Source organism: Anolis sagrei, chromosome 3 (genome assembly GCF_037176765.1).
Source record: "Anolis sagrei isolate rAnoSag1 chromosome 3, rAnoSag1.mat, whole genome shotgun sequence".
NCBI classification, from domain to species: domain Eukaryota; kingdom Metazoa; phylum Chordata; class Lepidosauria; order Squamata; family Dactyloidae; genus Anolis; species Anolis sagrei.
This window is the reverse complement of record NC_090023.1, coordinates 127,926,656-127,945,106: the sequence shown is the minus strand read 5'-3', so window position 1 is coordinate 127,945,106 and position 18,451 is coordinate 127,926,656. Positions and strand designations below refer to the sequence as shown.

General features: G+C 39.7%; 1 protein-coding gene across 13 annotated transcripts in view; it reads right to left on the bottom strand.

Annotated features, from left to right (window-relative positions):
• Positions 1–2,857: 2,857 nt before the first annotated feature.
• MYCBP2 (MYC binding protein 2) overlaps positions 2,858–18,451 on the bottom strand; it is a 169,913-nt gene continuing 154,319 nt past the window's right edge. For all 13 annotated transcript variants that reach the window (XM_067466879.1, XM_067466881.1, XM_067466884.1 and 10 more), the window contains 10 exons: positions 17,672–17,773; positions 13,641–13,769; positions 13,391–13,523; positions 12,039–12,142; positions 10,587–10,775; positions 9,049–9,156; positions 6,752–6,961; positions 5,668–5,775; positions 5,390–5,555; positions 2,858–3,673 (listed from right to left, as the gene is read on the bottom strand). In XM_067466879.1, the coding sequence (XP_067322980.1) occupies positions 3,558–3,673; positions 5,390–5,555; positions 5,668–5,775; positions 6,752–6,961; positions 9,049–9,156; positions 10,587–10,775; positions 12,039–12,142; positions 13,391–13,523; positions 13,641–13,769; positions 17,672–17,773 (1,365 nt within the window). In that variant the 3' untranslated portion in view covers positions 2,858–3,557. The remainder of the gene's footprint in view (positions 3,674–5,389; positions 5,556–5,667; positions 5,776–6,751; positions 6,962–9,048; positions 9,157–10,586; positions 10,776–12,038; positions 12,143–13,390; positions 13,524–13,640; positions 13,770–17,671; positions 17,774–18,451) is intronic.

The following is an 18,451-nucleotide window of genomic DNA, read 5'->3' as shown; positions in this document are numbered from 1 at the left end:
TGCGCGAGCTTCGCACGGGACCTACCCCCAACCAACCTCTCTTGGGAAGCCGCCCCGCCCTCATGAAGAGGCGCGGTCTTCTTGTCTCCGGCTCACACTTCCGGGTTCCCCGCGACGCTCTCGCTGTCATTGGGCGCAGAAGTAAAAGTGACAGAGAGAAGACAAAAGAAAAGAAAAATCAAACCCAAAATCGCGAACAGTGGGGTTGAATGAAAACGTCAAGGTCGCCGCAAGTTGGCAGTCCACTGTCTGTTTGTTGGAAGTCAACCTCACCCTGCTCAAGTCTGCAGTCCTCAACGAGGAACAGTTAGCTTTAGAAAAGGGTGAGGGAATCCCTTTTCCTCTGGCTCCTGAATGTCAGTTGGAATGTATGGATTTGTTCTCTCTCTCTGCTCTGATTGGTGAACTGGAATGGATTCTCTTCAGGTTGCATGCCTTTAAGTCAGTGGTTTCCAACCTGTGGTCCATGGACCCAGTGGTCCGCAAGAACTAAAATATGGCCCGCAGCCTTACCATTACTACATCGTTGCAACAAGAGCGACTTGTTTCGCACCACCACCACCCCGCTCTCTTTCTGATTCAGCACCCCAAATAACCAAATCTAAAGCTGACCAACAACTGAATAGTAACCCTTTTTGGTGCTAATGTTGGAGAGTGGTCCCTGGTCAAAGTGGTGCCTGGTCACAAAAAAAGTTTAAGTCTTCTGCTTCTTCATCTTGGCACTCAGACTTCTCTCTAATCTGAGTTCGAAGAGATGTAGTTCTTTGAAGGTTTTTCCTCTTGTTTTGGAGCTTAGAAGTTATGGAGTTAGAGAGAAGCTTAGACCCAATTCTTCCCTATTTATTTATTATTATTTATTTCTACCCCGCCCTTCTCACCCCGGAGGGGACTCATCAAGGAATGTCGTTCCTATCAAGGAATGTTGTTCTTATTTGTAAAGAATTTTTTTTTGGAACGTCAGAGGATTGAATTCTGCATCTTTGCCTGCTAAGCTCAAAAATTCTTTTGCAGCCATATGACACTTCCCCTTTCCAATTGCTTTGAGCTGACTGTGCAATTAAGAATCCTGTTTATATTACTGGATGCTCTGTTATTTTGGGGAGAATTCCCTAACATGGCTAGCCTTACCATTAGGCAGAAGTTGTTGGGTGTCATGGAAAGGTAGATTTTGATTGAAGGAAACCCTTGAGTGGGAAAAGTTTAGCAAAGGAATCTGTTGCCTAGAGTGTTGGTAGAGTCTCCTTCAGAAAGCGACAGGGCAGCTACCTGCTGCTGATGTTGTAGCTGGAGATCTTTAACTGTGCAGGGTGTTGGAGTAGAAGGCCCATGAGGCCCCTTCAAAGTCTAAGACTATATGGCATTTGTTAGACAGCAACATATCTTGGGCCAACCTTGGATCAGCATATAATACTCTTAACCCTCACCAAAAGGAAAAGTTACATTTGGGAAAGCCACTACCTACTGTTAAAAACACATTATTATTCTTATGTTACATGAGTCAAGAAAGTATATTGCAAAGCAAATCATGGTTTATTAATCCTGAGCCCCCAATATCTGAATGTGAAGGCCATCATCATAACATGGCAAGTCTGTTCCACTTACCCTTCTGCCCTGAAAAACAAATGTGATTTTGATTCTTGAGTTAAAAAGAATTAGACATGGAAGAAAATAAGACACCATTTCCAAGAATTGTGTTCAAAATGACATCATTTCCTTTGAAAGACTACTATGGCTGATGAACCGGTGACTTTCCAAGTGTGAAAACTCTTACTAATGCTAGCTAGTGTTAGCTATTAAGTGACACTGGATTTCACAGGACCTATCCAAGGTGCTGAACAAATCGTTGACTTGAGGGTACTTTCATGCTGCATATTTATAGTGTGACGGTTACACTTTAGTTACCAACAAAACATTATATAAACTACAGGGATTTGAAGTTTAGAGAAAATATTCAAAATGCTCAGGCAGAGATCTGGAAGGCCTCATCACACTGCAAATCCCAGGATCCCACAAGAGACAGTGACAGCAGCTGAAGTGGAACTATTGTACTATAACTGTGTACTGTGAAAGGATTCATAAAAGAGTGGAATAGAAGACAGAGAATATTCACCACCTCACTGTTATAGAAGCCACCAACTGCCCCTGCAAATCATTTCCACCACTGCCAGATGCTAAAAGGGCTGAACATGGTTGGCCTAAACATTTTAGCTTCATTTATAAGCCCCAGGCACACAATGCCATGTGTGTGTGGGGGGGTGGGGTGGGGTGTTAACAAAGTTATTTAAGCATTTTATTACCGTACAACAGTTCTATCAAATCTTCACCAGATGACCATAATTGAAGAAAAAAATAAGTTCTTATAAAATATGGTAGATGATAGGATTACCTGGAAATATGCATCACTTCAAGTAAAATGGATATATATTTTAGGGTTCTTGGGAAAAAATCTAGAGGATTTTGCTTGCTTTTTTTGGCCTTCTCAAAAATCAAAAAGGCTGAACCTAGGCTGAAAATCAAAAAAAGTGAACCTAGAAGTCACTTTCCTTGTGATGCTTCTACCTGCTGTTTAGGGATTTGTTCAAATACATGTTTTTAAATTAACTGGAGTACTACTATGCTTGAGGAATTTTATCTCTTTAAAAATTGTATGGTTAACAGATTATATCAATGTGGGTTATGATGTAACAAGGAGAGCCTAAGGTCGTCTCAACTACTTTAAAGAAGACAATGAGCAGATTTTATGTGCTAAAACACCATACGAAAATGGACAAAAAAGCATTTGTTTTCTGAATTCTGAATTTAATAGTTATGAAAAGAGGGACTTCAGCTGCTTCAAAAGAAAGTTCTTACGAATTCATTAGACTTTCACTGTATAAAAATGTACAGCGGCTTTATTGACATATACATTCCATTATGTTTACAGCTGCAAGATATGAGGCACACTCAGTATTGCACTTCATTAAAATTTCAGGCTCAAACATAACCCAGAAGTTTAAATGAAACTGCTGTTTACAATTTAGTAATTCTTATACAGGACAAACATTGATCTTATATATACAGTGTGATACTGGATACATTTATGCCTTCCTAACACTTTTTTTAAATAACAGTCTAAGAAATAAACCAGAATACTTCTGTTTTCCACCCCTACCCGTGATGCAGTTACAATTGTACAGAATTACAAAAAAAGTCAGTATACAATAATCAACTTTTTCTTCATCTGATATCCAGCATCATTTGGAGTCCATGGAAACAGAGCCTTTAAATGCTTCTTTGATAGCAATTATTTATTTGTAAGTGTCCAATGCTTCTTAGCTGATGCGCGTAATGGCCACATGCAAACACCTCACAAGATTTGATTTCTTGGGTCATAAATGTCAATTTCCCATAGCAAGGATTATGTACATGGTATTTGGCATCCTTCTCGCGCTGCAACCTTTCTTCTTTTCCCTGGATTATGAAATGGTCCCATACTCTTTTTAGGTGTGGTTTATACTGAACTCAGGACACTTATGGGATGACAGCAGCTTTGTTCTGGCAAATGAGAGAACTATGGACTAAAAAGTATGTGCATTTCTGCAGACTCCACAGCCTAGTGCAAACTCCTCCCCAGTCGGCGGATGGACTACGTGGAGGGGACATTCTGTGCCTTCAAGCTGCTTGCCTTTGGGACCTGAAAAACAGTTTAACAGCAAGCGGAACCGGTGACTTTCACAAACCCATAGAAATTCACACAACTAAGAAGGGATATTTCAGAACTTTGGGCACAAAACTCTTTAGGCTACAATACAAACATTTTGCAGCTGGAATTCTACATCTGAGCAGTTTACTCTCTTGGTTCTGCTCTTTGGGAAAAACTCTTTCTTGTATGAACAGAAGCATAGCAAATCAGGTAATAGGCAAGATTGGGTATTTGACATGGTAGATCTCTTGTTAGAAGAGAGCTGTAAGGACCTGGGTAGAGTTCAGATCTGGGATCTCAGAGAAACAAAATAAATCCCTTTCACACAATTTCATGGTAAATCTAGATCAAAGTGTTTTAAAATAGAGGTCGCGACCCCAAATGGGGCTGCTTGTGTAGTGGGGTCACAAACTATTTGGGCAGAAAGTGTATGGACAAAGACAAGGTATTGGGTTGCTGTTGAGAAAGGGAAAAAGTGCTTCATGTGTATACCTATTTTACATGCCTGGGGTCACATAAAAATCTCTCAGGTGGAATGGGGTCACGAGTGGAAAATGTTTAAGAAGTCCTGATCTAGATAATTATATGTGTTTATCCACTGCTTCTATCATCTTTTTTCTTATTCTGGGGTTTTTTCTTATTAGAAAAAACCCCAGAAACCTGCTAAGGAAAAAAAGATGGAATAGCTTCATAATGCCTTCTGAATGTCAGTAATAGCACTCTTATAGCAATGTGGCAGTTCTTATACCGTGAATTAAAACTGTGCCTTAGGAAAGCAGAACAGAACTCGCATTAGACTGAAATATAACCAAATACACACAAAAATTAAGTCCTTGGCTGTTTCCATCTGTCTTTAGTAGATGCAGGATCCTTGTGAGGCAGAAAACAGTAAAATATTGTAGAAGCCATTATGACTGACACAGATCAGACAATACAAGTTTATGGTGACACAGACCTGGAGAATTTTGTGACCTATCTAAGCATTGGATGTGACCCATTGGAATGTATGGCTGTAATTCAGTTTTAGCCATTGCAAATGTTTTAGCCATTTTAGGATTTATTCTCCCACCAATACTGATTACAGCACCTCAAACAGGATGTTTGCAGCATCTTCTTCTTAAGCTACTGTTCAACTTAAGAACAACTCGAACAGTCCAAAATTTGTTGGGAAATTAGAGGTCCTGTATTGCATTAAAGGCTAGCTGGTGGGAAAATGAGAGATTCTCCAGGTTCTGGAACTAGTCCGGTCTGCTTCATGTTGTGGTTCTATAAGTAGGCAAATATGTTTGATTCATGCATGCTTTGAGCAACTGTCTGCTGGGAAAGGACCCTTCACCCTTATTAAACTGTATGTGTACTTTATTGATATGCTTTCAACATCTTTTAAATCCAATTGTATTGTAATGTTACAATCTGTTAATTCCTTTCACATGACAACTTTGGGCTGCTTTCACTTGCATTTTTAAAATTAGTTAATCTTGCTTTAACTGTCTTGGGTCCCAGGTTTGAGAGCATGGCAGAACACAAATCAAATACAGAAACAAATATAACTAGTTTGTTAGAGGAGCTTCTCATTTAAAATATAGCCAAGTAATTTCCCCCCTATGTTTCTGAAGCTCATCTGGAAGGACAATGTTATACAAAATCCTGATAAAGGACCACTTCTTGTGTTAGCAATGCTCTGGAGAGTTTAGGTCACTTTATTACCTGCAGGACAATGTGGAAGTTCTTCTTTAGGAATGCTTGTCATTCTTTGGAAGTCGTCATGGCAAGCGTTGCAAAAATGCGTTGTCCCAAAGCAAAAAAACACAGCCACTGAGCAGCAATAACGACATTTATATTCTAGAAAATCTGTACCATGTTTAGGACACATCTGTGAAAAAGGGAAGAACCATAGGATAAATGACTGTGTGAAATCTGTAACTAGAGTGAATATGTTGGAAATTATTATTTGTTAATTTTAAAAAAGAAAAGTGTTTACCCACCTGAGCCCTTGAAACATCAGAGCAGGCGCCACAAATAAGTTCCCTGGGATCATAGTCATCTCCTTGGCCAGCCTCAGCATCACAGCGGGCTTCTCCACCAAAATAAGCCTTGAAGGGAAAACACAAAAATGAACTTCAGAAATGTAAACACATTCACCGGCCTGTTTTGAAAACAGATTAATTTCTAGCCTTTTGGGGAAATCAACTTGTGTATGTGAAATTTTGAGCCCTTCTTTCACTGACCTAAATAAACTACAAAAATTTCTGCCTCTCCATTTTTTTCCCTAGAAATTTATTGGAAACACAACAGAAGCGCCAGATGAAAGGAAATCATTGCATAAGGGACACAAATAGGTACTCCTTCTAAGATGCATGACTTCAAAGCATTTGTTATGCATATATGCTTTGCAATGTGAGGTTTTTGTTATAACATATGTGATAAACAATGATGCTTTAAAAAATTCAATACCTTGATAAGAATATTCATTCTTGAGAGAAATAGGTTTGGTTAAATCATCTATCCTCAAAATGCTTGCAAAGACTAAGGGTATATCTACACTGTAGAATCATTGCAGTTTGACACCATTTTAACTGCCATGATTTGATACTAGGGTTCATGAGGGTTGTAGTTTTACAAGGTTGTTAGCCTTCTCTGCCAAAGATAGTTGCCACCTCACCAAACTACAAATCCCAGGATACCACAGCATTGACTAAAAGCACTTCATTCTACTGCATAGATGCACCCATAGACTGCTAGTAGGAAAAAGAAGTCTGAATTCAACATGATCTTTTATTCAATTACTTTTTCAATGCTTAGTTCAAGAATACAGTTGAAATGAGGGAATGATACAGTTGCACTAGAACAGATTTCAATATACTTTAGATTAAATACAACCTCCCTTAATGTAGAATACTGCTAATATGCCTATAACATGTTCATTTTTAGAACTTCAGTCTTCTAAGCCACGAATGACAGACTTATCTCTATTTCTGCTCAACTGATAGAATTAATCACAGCCCACCAGCTTCTCAGCAATTTCATTTCTGATTAATCCACATAATCTGTCTAGTGACTGAGTCATACCTTTTTGCATTTGTAGCAAACATAATAGGCGTATCTGTTCATGGCAAAGCCAGCAGGATCATTATAAAACCGAACTCCGGGTGTTGTGATGGCCTCACTTTTGTGCAGCCCTTCATATTCCAGTCTCATTAGAGCTTTCCTTTTCACATCTTCATAAAGCTCCTTGATGGGATCAAGCAACTCCTTCAATACTAGATGATTAATTTTGTTCTGGTATAAAATAAAAGGTAAAGAGAAAGTACATGAGCACAAGAGACTCATATATTTGGGAGAAAATTAGTATTTCATTTGAAATGAAACAAAAAGAAAACCACCCAAAAGGTCTGTGTAAGTTATATAACGTAAGAACCTCAGCAGGAATACAAAGTAATAAAATATGTTTTGTCATGTAACCATTATGGTTAGTAAGTAATAGACCCAGGATACAGGTTTGTTTCTACCGTTTCTAACCCCTGCCTATGCATTTTGGAAATACATTAAAATTGTTCACTTGCATGTCCATGGTTTCCACAGTTCAGAGGTTGCACATTACCTTTGTAGAATGTTTCCCTCTTATTAAATTACATGAAATGACAAATGGTTATTTTCAAATCATTACAGTAGTGGCCTGAACCGTATTAATATTTATTGCATGTGGTCCACATCACTGCATCACTAACTTTTTCTGAAAAATCTTTATTAAAAAATAACATCAACTAAGTGAGGTTCAAATTGAATTGTCACTCCCACTATAACTTACCAACAGTTTACTGGTATTTATATAAATATTGACTTTACACTGGTGGTTTCCAACCTTTTTTTGACCAGGGACCACTTTGACTAATGTTGGACCACTATCCAACATTAGTACCAAAAGGGTTACAAATCAGTTTTAGTTAACTTTAGATACTGTTTGGTTGGTTATTTGGGAGCTGATTCAGAAAATTGCATTGGATACACTACGTCAGCTCTAGTTTTTGATACAGAACATGTGCCATCCAGTAGTCACTATCTGCTTGCCCACATTTAATAAACTAGAGCTGTTGTGGTAGTAGTAATCTTTTGTAGTTAATCAGGCTGATTAGCTACAAGAAGGCTCCACTCCTCACATCCCTGTTGCCTCAACACTGCAAGAGGGTTTCACGAGACAAGCTACTCTCGTTGCCACGCGGTTTCAAGGCAATGGTGTAGTAATGGTGAGGTCGCAGACCATATTTTCATTCTTGCAGACCACTGGTGGTCCACGAACCACAGGTTGGGAATCACTGCTTTACACAATGGTTCAATGGTTCTACTTTAAATTAATAATTTGACTTAGGCCATTAACTAACTTGGATACAAATTTTAAGCTTAAATTTCAGGTTCTTAATATTTCCTCGCAATATGTTTGCGTATTAGATAAAAGTGGTATCTTTAATACTTTGATTCATTTAAAATTAGCCCCATCTTTATGTTCTAGAATTTAAGGAAAGTACTATTTGAAATTTCTCTGAATCTTCTGTTCTGCGATTGATAGTTTTCTACAGTTCTTTTAAAAACTGTGTACAGGAAGTCACTGAGTTACAAATGTCTGACTTATAAATGACCCATAGTTAAGAACATGTGTGAAACAACAGGAAATAAGAGAAATGTTTCCCTAGGAAGAGAAATTCACTCCTGAAATAATTTGTCTCCACTGAGATTTTATCGCCAATCCTTGTTTTCACAATAAGCCAAATTTTTCAAAATCCAATTATTACAAGGACAGAAAATGAGGTCAAGTCTTCTGTATAGGGGCACAGACAGAAAAACAAATATCACAACTAAATGAAACTTAAGAGCAAACCTACAGAGCGTATCTTGTTCGTAACTTGGGGACTGACTATATTTGATATATGACAACAAGAAAACCAACCAAAGTTATTAGCTGCATTCTTAAAAGAGTAATCCTATTCATATCTACTCTGAATTTCTTCACACATTTGTCCAGGAAGCAGATCACCTTGCATGGCCATTTCTTTTTATTTTCTCCAGCAGGAGACTACTACAAACATAATGCAGTTCTTAACTGTGAGTGAGTAACCAAGAACGCGTGCCTTCATACATTTTGATCAATGTTCAACTGTTCAATATTTTACACTGAAAACAACAATTCATTTTTCAGGTAATCAACAACAAAGAAGGTTAATAAAATTGAGAAGTTTTTTTCCCCTTTCACACATCAATAATCCTGAAGATTATCAAATGCAATCTTTATTTTGATTTTCAAAATCTGAAGAGACATCTCTTATTCCTTCAATTTTTTTAAAGTTATGGACTAGTATTTGATCTGTGCTCACCTTGCAAATAGGACAGGACATGAACCCAAATGTTATCCGTGGCCCGAGCCATCTGTTTTCTAGAACCCGGCAACAGCACTGCAAGTGGAATATGTGGCTACAGTCCAACTACAAAGAGGAAAATTTCATCAGAACATTCTAAATAATAATAATAATAATAATAACAACAACAAATGGGTGAACTAAAAATTCATATATAATTCTGGTTTCACAAGGAAAAATGAGTTCCATACAACTTCTTTCTATTACTGTGAAACTGAATTAATCACAATGAGGTTTTAGCATGCTGATGGTTTTTACCTAAGGCACAATATACTGTACAATATGGGAAAAGGATACTATCCAACATAAAAATAACTATCGTATTTATTCAAGTCTAATACTCATTTTCTTTGGCTAAATTACATTACCAGAATTGAGGTGTGTATTAGATTCAATGGTGCATTAGAATTGTGCATGTAAACCCATTTTCATGAAAAGGCCCAGGGGGTCCCCAAGAGGTGGAGGGAGGCGGCGAATAGGCCCAGAGAAAGAGAAGGAATACCCTGTTGTTCCTGGTGCTTAGTCACAGATCCTGCCTCCCAGTTGGCCCTCTGGGTCTCTCCCTCGCTCCCCCCCCGCTCAGTCCAGTGTGGTTCCCAACTGGTCTCATGTGTGAGGCCTTCAACTCCCCTCCCCCCTCACCCTTTGGTACTGAAGGCCTCATGAATGAGGTCAGTTGGGAATTTTGGCAATGAAATTTAGTGAGTTGACATGCTAATGTTAGTTGACATGTTAATTGGTCTGACTCTTTGTATTATATTGTTTATTTAGTTTATCCTTTAAGTTTGGTTGTTTATAATTTATATAAACATGTTTCATCTTGATTGTTGTTTGTTTGTACTTGGCACTGAATGTTTGCCATTTTTGTTATATTTTGGAAACCGCCCTGAGTCTCTTCGGAGAGGGCGGGTAATAAATAAATAAATAAATAAATAAATAATGCTGTGCTTAAAGTGGTGGGCGCATTACATTTGAGGACAAATCCATTTTTGTAATGCACACTTTCAAAATTGAGGTGCACATTACATTACATGGAGTATTATACTTAAATAAATACAGTAGTTGGTCAGGAACTGGCCATTTTCTGCTTAAGTTGCACTATACTATTTTTAAAGGCAGAGGTCTGAGTCTCTATGAACAAAGGGTGCAGAGTTTAGACCCTTGTTGCCTTGAAGCCCAGTAACATCCTGTAAGGTCTCTGATTCTACTGGTTCTGGCAGACTGGACATAATAATGGTGGCAGTCAACCTTGCTGGATTGGTTTAGATTTGGGGATACCTTTTGGCCTGCCATAACTATTCACAAGCACTATGTCAGATTTCAGCTATCATAATAAGGATGCCCACCAGACATTAAAGACTACAGGTGCAGATTTGAACAAAGAAAACGGTGATTAAACCTTGTATAGCTTACTGACATGCACTGACTTTTAATGATTTCTACTGGATTGCTTCCCACTAATTTGATATTGCATATATGAAAGGCAAAATTCAAACCTGAATAGCTGGTGCTGCTGAAAGTGCTTCTGTGAAACAGATCATACACATGTCATCTGCATCTTGTTTAAGGGTGGTTGTGCTCTTGTCACAACCATGCAAACAGGGCAGGCAGTGCTCTTCATTCTTGACACCTCCACAGGGGTGACCACAAGGATGTGTCCTACTGCAAGCTATTTTAGCATATTCCTGTGAATGACAGATGTAAACTAGCTTTCCAAAGGTCATGAACTCGAATTAGAAGACAAAATGATATCTTTCAATACATTTAACAGATAGGTAGCAGTTATTATTATACAAGCTACACAGCTTTATGAAGGCAGCAATATCCTCATTTTAAAAAAAGATCACTGTCTGGTAAGCACAGAGTAAACAAGAAGGCTGGAGAAATGCAAGATGAGGGGGGAGACCTAGTAATTTAAATTTGTCTGCGTCTCTTTGCAATTATGCCATTCTCATTGCCTGAAAATTATTTTTCTGGCAATCTCAAGCACAAATGTACCGATAGGCTTCAATGTTATAAAAGAAAAACTAATATAAACGTCAACAGTAAGATATGTTACAACAAAAGCAATGTAATAATGCTTGTCTAGGTGTTAATATTTTCTGTTAAAGGAAACTAACTTCTTTGTATATTAAGTGTACTGTTCAAATTATGTTTTTACCTATGAAGGAAGAGGGAACATGCTTGTTTTTTGCTGCCCTGAAAACTACAACTTGGAGCAATATGTTCAAATGGTAAGAAAGGAGATTCCACCTGAACATTAGGAAGAAATTCCTAACTGTGAGAGCTGTTCAGCAGTGAAACTCTCTGCCTTCTAGTGTGATGGAAGCTTCTTCTTTGGAGACTTTTAAACAGAGGCTGGATGGCCATCTGTCAGGGGTATGTTCATTGTGCTTTTCATGCACGGCAGGGGGTTGGACTGGATGGCTCATTTAGTCTTTCCCTATTCTATGATTCTACTGAACCCAGGTCTTCATGCTCTTTATGGTTTTTAAAAATTCTAGGAAAAAAATCATTTATCCAAATGCATATCTTCCTTTGCCAAATTAACTGAAAAACTAAGCTTCTGAATATCTTTGAATTAACTATATACAGTTTTATAAGTAAAATCAGGCAGCCCAATTTTTTCAAAGTAGAGACAGTAAAGTCCTATTTTTCTTGATTTGCTACTTTCCTCCTAACTTCAAGTTTATCTTTGGCAAACATACATTTAGAAAAGTCAGTAGTTTGCCCCTACTCCCATTTCTCTGCTCCCGAGTCATGAATCCATGTACCCACAGATTTCTAATGAATAGGTGGCTTGGAAGTTTTCCATTGCATGCTTTCATTTAACCTATAAACAAGTCGTTAAATGACAGAACAAAATGATTTCTTACTTATAAATAAAGCTTGCTTCATGAATTCCTGTAATGGAAGTTGAATGATTGCAGTGTTTAAAACATACAAACCTGACAATCAGCATCCGAACAAACACTGCCTGCTGCTGATAATTCTGTTCCATTTCGGCAGCCACAGAAACGACATGCTTCAGAACTGCTCGTAGTGGGTTTGCCTGGGTTAATAGAGGGAGGGCCAGTCAGAAGTCTCATCAAAATTTAAAAGATGTTAGCTGATCTCAATATTATTTTATCAGGCAAATGTGAAACATTATACAAGTAGGAAAATTAATCTAACAGGGAAATAAGTCACTATATCTACCAAGCAGGGCTACACAACATGAAGCCTGGGGGCTGGATGCAGCATTCAGAAGGATTTGGTGTGGTCCACAGAGGCCCTGGAGAGGGAGGTCACATACAGCACTACAGCAGAGGACCAACCAGAAACTGCCATTCCCTTTTCCAAGTGATTTACTTTTACACATTTTCTTTCTGTATGCATCAAAATTACCCAACTAACCAGTAACAAAGGGGGCACCACCAACAGATCCAGTCAGGATGCTGGAAGTGCTGCTCTCAGTAGGAAACATGGCCTAGGGAGGTTGTTGAACTCAGAATGCAGTAGGGGTATTTTAAAGGTATCAGACCTTTATTCAGGAAGCTGGTAAACTTGGGCGTCAGGTTATGTTAAAATTTAACATTAGTTTATCTATTTTAAAGAGAGATGGTAGAAAAGAAGGGCTTTTGTGCTTGTCTCTGCTGCTTTTCCTTTTCTTCTGAGTTGCCTGTTGTCCTCATTAGCTTCTTCGCCCAGGAGAACGTTGCTGGCAGCCCGTAATTCATGTTTGATTCGACTTTCCAAGTTCGACTTGAAAGCACAAAGTGGTAAAGATACCGGACTCCTTCAATTCAGCTTTCACCGGAAAGCGGCACTTACCTTTATTTTACACAATATATACAAGACAATAAACTATCATGTCTGCTCACATCTCGGCACACTGCAAGAAGCACATTCCTTTCTTATCACTCCTTCTTCATCCGGCCAGCACAGCAACCTCCAAAAGTGACAGTCTACCAATGCTACACGTCTCCATTACCCATGTACACTGCAGTTTGAAATTGCATTATATGGCTGTGTAGACTCATATACTGCTGTTTAACTGCATTAAACTGCACCACATGAGTCTACACTGACCTTATAATGCAGTTTGAAGCTGCAGTATAGGCAATATAGATGGGGTCAGAATGAGTATTTAGTAACCTGTTTTAGATTAAATGGGACCTCTTGCTTAAGCAGGCTAGTACAGTTTGTACCCAACCTCTACTCTATATAAACTGCTGAAGTTTACAGACTAGAGGGAAAACAAATAATATTTTCTTTTTTCTATGAACAGTCTGAAAAATAAATGCAAATATTATCTCACCTGTTTGTTCCCTGAACTCCACCATCGCCTTCATAGTTTTGGAATCCGCAAGTGCCATCAGCCAAAACAGTTTGGTTCTACCACAGCCTTCATGGAGATCAACCTTAATAGCTTCTTCTTCCTCTTTGAACACCTGTCACATTTGGACAAACACATATTAAACCAAAGAAATGGATAATTTAGATAACTCAGAGATATAATTATTTTTATACACATTGAGTTTGCATTTTAAAAACAGCCTTTTCCTCACCTGTCTCTGGTGAGACTTTGTTCGTCGATGAAGATGAAGGAACCGATCACAATCTGTACAGAGATTGCCACAGACATTGCACAGGATAATTGCAGCAGTTTCTCCATCATCATGGTTATCACACATTGGCTGAAAACAAAAATAGAGGCAAAAATCAACGCTGGGCTTTGTTTTCTATTCAAAAAAATATTTTTTTCTATTCTACAATGATGCTGGGGAAAATGAAAGGAAAAAGGAAGCTGGCAAGATGGATGGATAGTATCCTTGAAGTGACTGGCTTGACCCTGAAGGAGCTTGGGGAGGTGACGGCTGACAGGAAGATCTGGCGTGGGATGGTCCATGGGGTCATGAAGAGTTGGAAGCGACTGAACGAATGGATAACAACTAGTACATTCTATACAGAAATGTATATTTTAAAACACAGAATTACCTATAAATGCCTATAAATGCTTGACCTGATAAAATTTTAAAATTCCTTTTAAAAATAGGTGAGGCTAGATTGGGAAGGTCCTGGGAAGAAGATAAGACCACTCTGTAATGTACTGAACACCAGAACAGCAATTCTCAATTTTCTGCTTCAGTCTGAATGCTGAAGAGCATCTATACATGGAAGTTTTGGATGCACATTTTATAACACACACACACAGTGAATGGATCAGACCACTTATCTGACTCTTTATACAAAAATATTGGTTGGGTTTATTTTATATTATATAATAGGACAGAAGGACTATAAAATCAGTAAAGCCAATGGTTTTTGAAAAGTAAGATATTAGTAGTCTTTGAAGGAGGGTGGGATAATTATATAATGCAATATAATACTACTAATAATATGATATTATAATTATATATTTATATTACATGTAATATTACTAATAATATTACAATATAATGGTATAGTACAATATAGTAATATTTAATATTGATATTGTACTATGCTAATAATATAATATATTGTATGTATATATACCTTGTAAGCCGCTCTGAGTCCCCTTCAGGGTGAGAAGGGCGGCATATAAATGTTGTAAATAAATAAATAAATAAATAAAATAATTGAGGCTGAGTTAAAATTTCATCATACCTGACCAAACACTGAGAAGAAAATTTGTTAATCCAAGTTTACTTTTAAAAGAAAGATGCTTTTAAAATTAAATCAGCATAAAATTAGCATTTCCTGTAAGAAATGAAGTTAGATCCACTAACTGTGGGCAGCAGTAGTGACATAAAGAAAAACACCTAAATATTACAGGAATATTCTAAGAACTATGGATAAAGAAGGAATGTGCTAGTAATTCTGCAAATTTATATTTAATGGTGAACAGAATATCGATTTCTGCCTTTCTAGATATTTCTTTTATCTATATATATAAAAATGAAAGTGGCGTCGAACGGAGAAGCAAAACTCAACCCCCCCCCCCCAACGGAAATTAACCAAAATTCCCATGCACCTACCTCAACCCACTATATACAAACAAACCGAATCAAAATGAAAAACAACACAACAACACACTCACAAAACGACAAAACAACTGAGCATGCGCAATGGCACCCAGCCGCATGTTCCCTGGCGCACGCACACGGCCTGCCGGCCAACGTTCCCTCCGCGCCCACTCCAAGTCCCGCCTCGCCGTTTCCCGCCCTGTCAAAACCATCCCTCCTCCCCCTCCTTCATCTTACCCTGGTCACACCGCCTCCACACACACACAACGCACCTTCACTCTTCCCCCCGCCGCCCACACACACCCCCGCCACACACACACACTCACGCCAGTAAGACACGCCCCTTCCTTCCCCCCACCCTTTCCCTCCCTGACTCACTCCTCCCCCGCCGCAAACACACACACCCACACAACGCACCTTCACTCCTCCCCCCGCCGCCCACACACCTTCCCCCCGCCAAACACACACACTCATGCTGGTAAGACACGCCCCTTCCTTCCCCCCACCCCTTCCCTCCCTGACTCATTCCTCCCCCGCCGCAAACACACACACACACACAATGCACCTTCACTCCTCCCCCGCCACCCACACACACCTTCCGCCACACACACACACACTCACGCCGGTAAGACACACCTCCTTCCTTCTCCCCCACCTCTTCCCTCCCTGACTCACTCCTCCCCCGCCGCAAACACACACACACACACACACACACACACACACACAACGCACCTTCACTCTTCCCCCGCTGCCCACACACACCCCCGCCACACACACACACTCACGCCGGTAAGAAACGCCCCCTTCCTTCCCCCTCACCCCTTCCCTCCCTGACTCACTCCTCCCCCGCCGCAAACACACACACACACCACACACCCCTGCCAAACACACACACGCCCCCTCACTCCCCCCCGAGCGGCACACACACACACACACACACACACACGCCCCCTCACTCCCCCCCACGCGGCACACACACACACGCCCCCTCACTCCCCCCCACGCGGCACACACACACACACATGCCCCCTCACTCCCCCACCGCGCGGTGCACACACACACACACGCCCCCTCACTCCCCCCGTGCGGCACGCACACACACACGCCCCCTCACTCCCCCCCTGTGCGGCACACACACACACACACACACACACACGCCTTGACCATCACTCAAACAATTATGATTTTGCCATTTGGGAGTTGTAGTTGCAGGGATGTATAGTTCACCTACAATCAAAGAGCATTCTGAACTCCATCAATGATGGAATTGAACCAAACTTGGCACACAGAACTCCCATGACCAACGGAAAATACTGGAAAGGTTTGGTGGGCATTGACCTTGAGTTTGGGAGTTGTAGTTCACCAACATCCAGATAGCACTGTGGACTCAAACAATGATGGATCCGGACCAAACTTGGCACAAGCACTCAATACGCCCAAATATGAACACAGATGGAGTTTGGGAGAAATAGACCTTGACATTTGAGAGTTTTCACAGTTCAACTACACTCAAAGAGCATCCTGAACCCCACCAACGACAGAATTGGGGCAAACTTGCCACACTGAACCCCCATGACCAACAGAAAATACTCAAGTTTACACACAAGAATAAATTACTTTTTTTTCCAGATCAACAGACTGGGCCACAGGAAAGATAAGAGAGCCAGCAGAAGAGAAAGAAAAAGGGGGAAGGAAGGAAAGAGGTAGAGAAGGAAGAAATGAGAGAAAGAGGGAGGGAAAGAAAAAGGGGACAGAAGGAAGGAGAGGAGGAAAGAAAAAAGGGAATTAAGGAAGGAAAGAGGGAGTGAAGGAAGGGGGAAGATGTAGAGAAAGAGGGGGGGAAGGAAAGAGAGAAGGAAGAAAAGAGAGACAGCAGAAGAGAAAGAAAAAGGGGGAAGTAAGGAAAGAGATAGAGAAGGAAGCGGAGAAGGAAAGATGGGAAGGAAGGAAGGAGGGAAAGAAGGAGAGAAAGAGGGAAGGTTGGTCACAGCAAATAAAAAGTGAAAGAAGGAAGGAAACATGGAGGGAAGAAAGGAGGCAAAGGAAGAAAGGGGGGGGGGGAATGAGGGAAAGAGAGAAGGATGAAACCAAGGAGCGAAAGAAGGAAAGAAAGAAAGAAAGAAGTAGAGAAGGAAGAAAGGAGAGAAAGGGGGAGAAAAAGGGGGAAGGAATGGGTAGGTACCTCTCTATCATAATACTCCAAATAACTACCTCTACTTTGAAAAGATTTACTGTAGGCCACAGCAACGCGTGGCAGGGCACAGCTAGTTTATATATAAAATGCAGTAACCTAAGAAGAAATAATTGAATTCCTTTAAGAATTTTTGATAATAGGGCACATAATAATCAATATTTTCAGCAAAACCTTTTCAAACAACCAATACAACACTTCTAGTCTTAATCTATCTTTAGAAAAGGTGTCAATAATTTGTATACTCGTTTTACTGTGGTATCTTTATTTTGTTATTCTTCAGAACTTTAAAATGGAAGGCTGTGGCTGGGCGAAGCGCAAGTTCAGGAAGTTAAGCTGAATTAAATCAAGAGCTTGAGAAGAAAATGACTTGAGAGATTAATTTCTGTCCATTCCTTACCATCTGTTTTTGCTGTCCATCCTTTCCCATCCATCTTCCAGAGGAAAGTCTGTCTACATGGTCCTGATCAAGCACACAAAGGGATGCAAGAGCTAACCAGAGCTGTTGAAAAAATGGCAAGATCACACATATATTAGTCTACATTATCTTGTCATTCCTGTTATATTGACAGTTTATATACAAGGCTTCATATACCTCAGACAGCAAGAACTATCTTAGTATATCAAACCCAGCAAGTCAGGGTGGGTAATAAATTAAACACTTATGCTGAAAATGTATTGGCTGTTTTTCTATATAAAATGCCACAATAACATGCTGCAAATATCTGGCATATTTTGCACCTCATATGAACATGGTAAGACACCTTATGGTGGAACCGAGAATGGGTATTTACAATGCAGAGGCTTTAAACTCTGTGATTACAGGGTTATCTTGTTTTTTCAAATATTTACTGTTCCCAAGGAGAGGGGATGTTCTGGGAGAATGGTTGTTAATTATTCACTGTCAAGTAACTGAAATGATACTTTAAAGATTGTTCAAAGCACATATCTCACATAATAGCATAATAACACCAGTATGACATAAAAAACAGATGAGCTTATAATATATATTGGAATGTAAATGGGTTGGGCTCACCAACTAAAATATAAGAGTTTGGAAAACACAAGTTCCCTGGTCTTCCAGTGTTTGGGACTTCAGCTCCCAAACACTGGACAAGCTCCCAAACACTGGACAAACTGGCTAGGAGGCCCAAATAGCTATAGGGCCACAGGTTGTGCA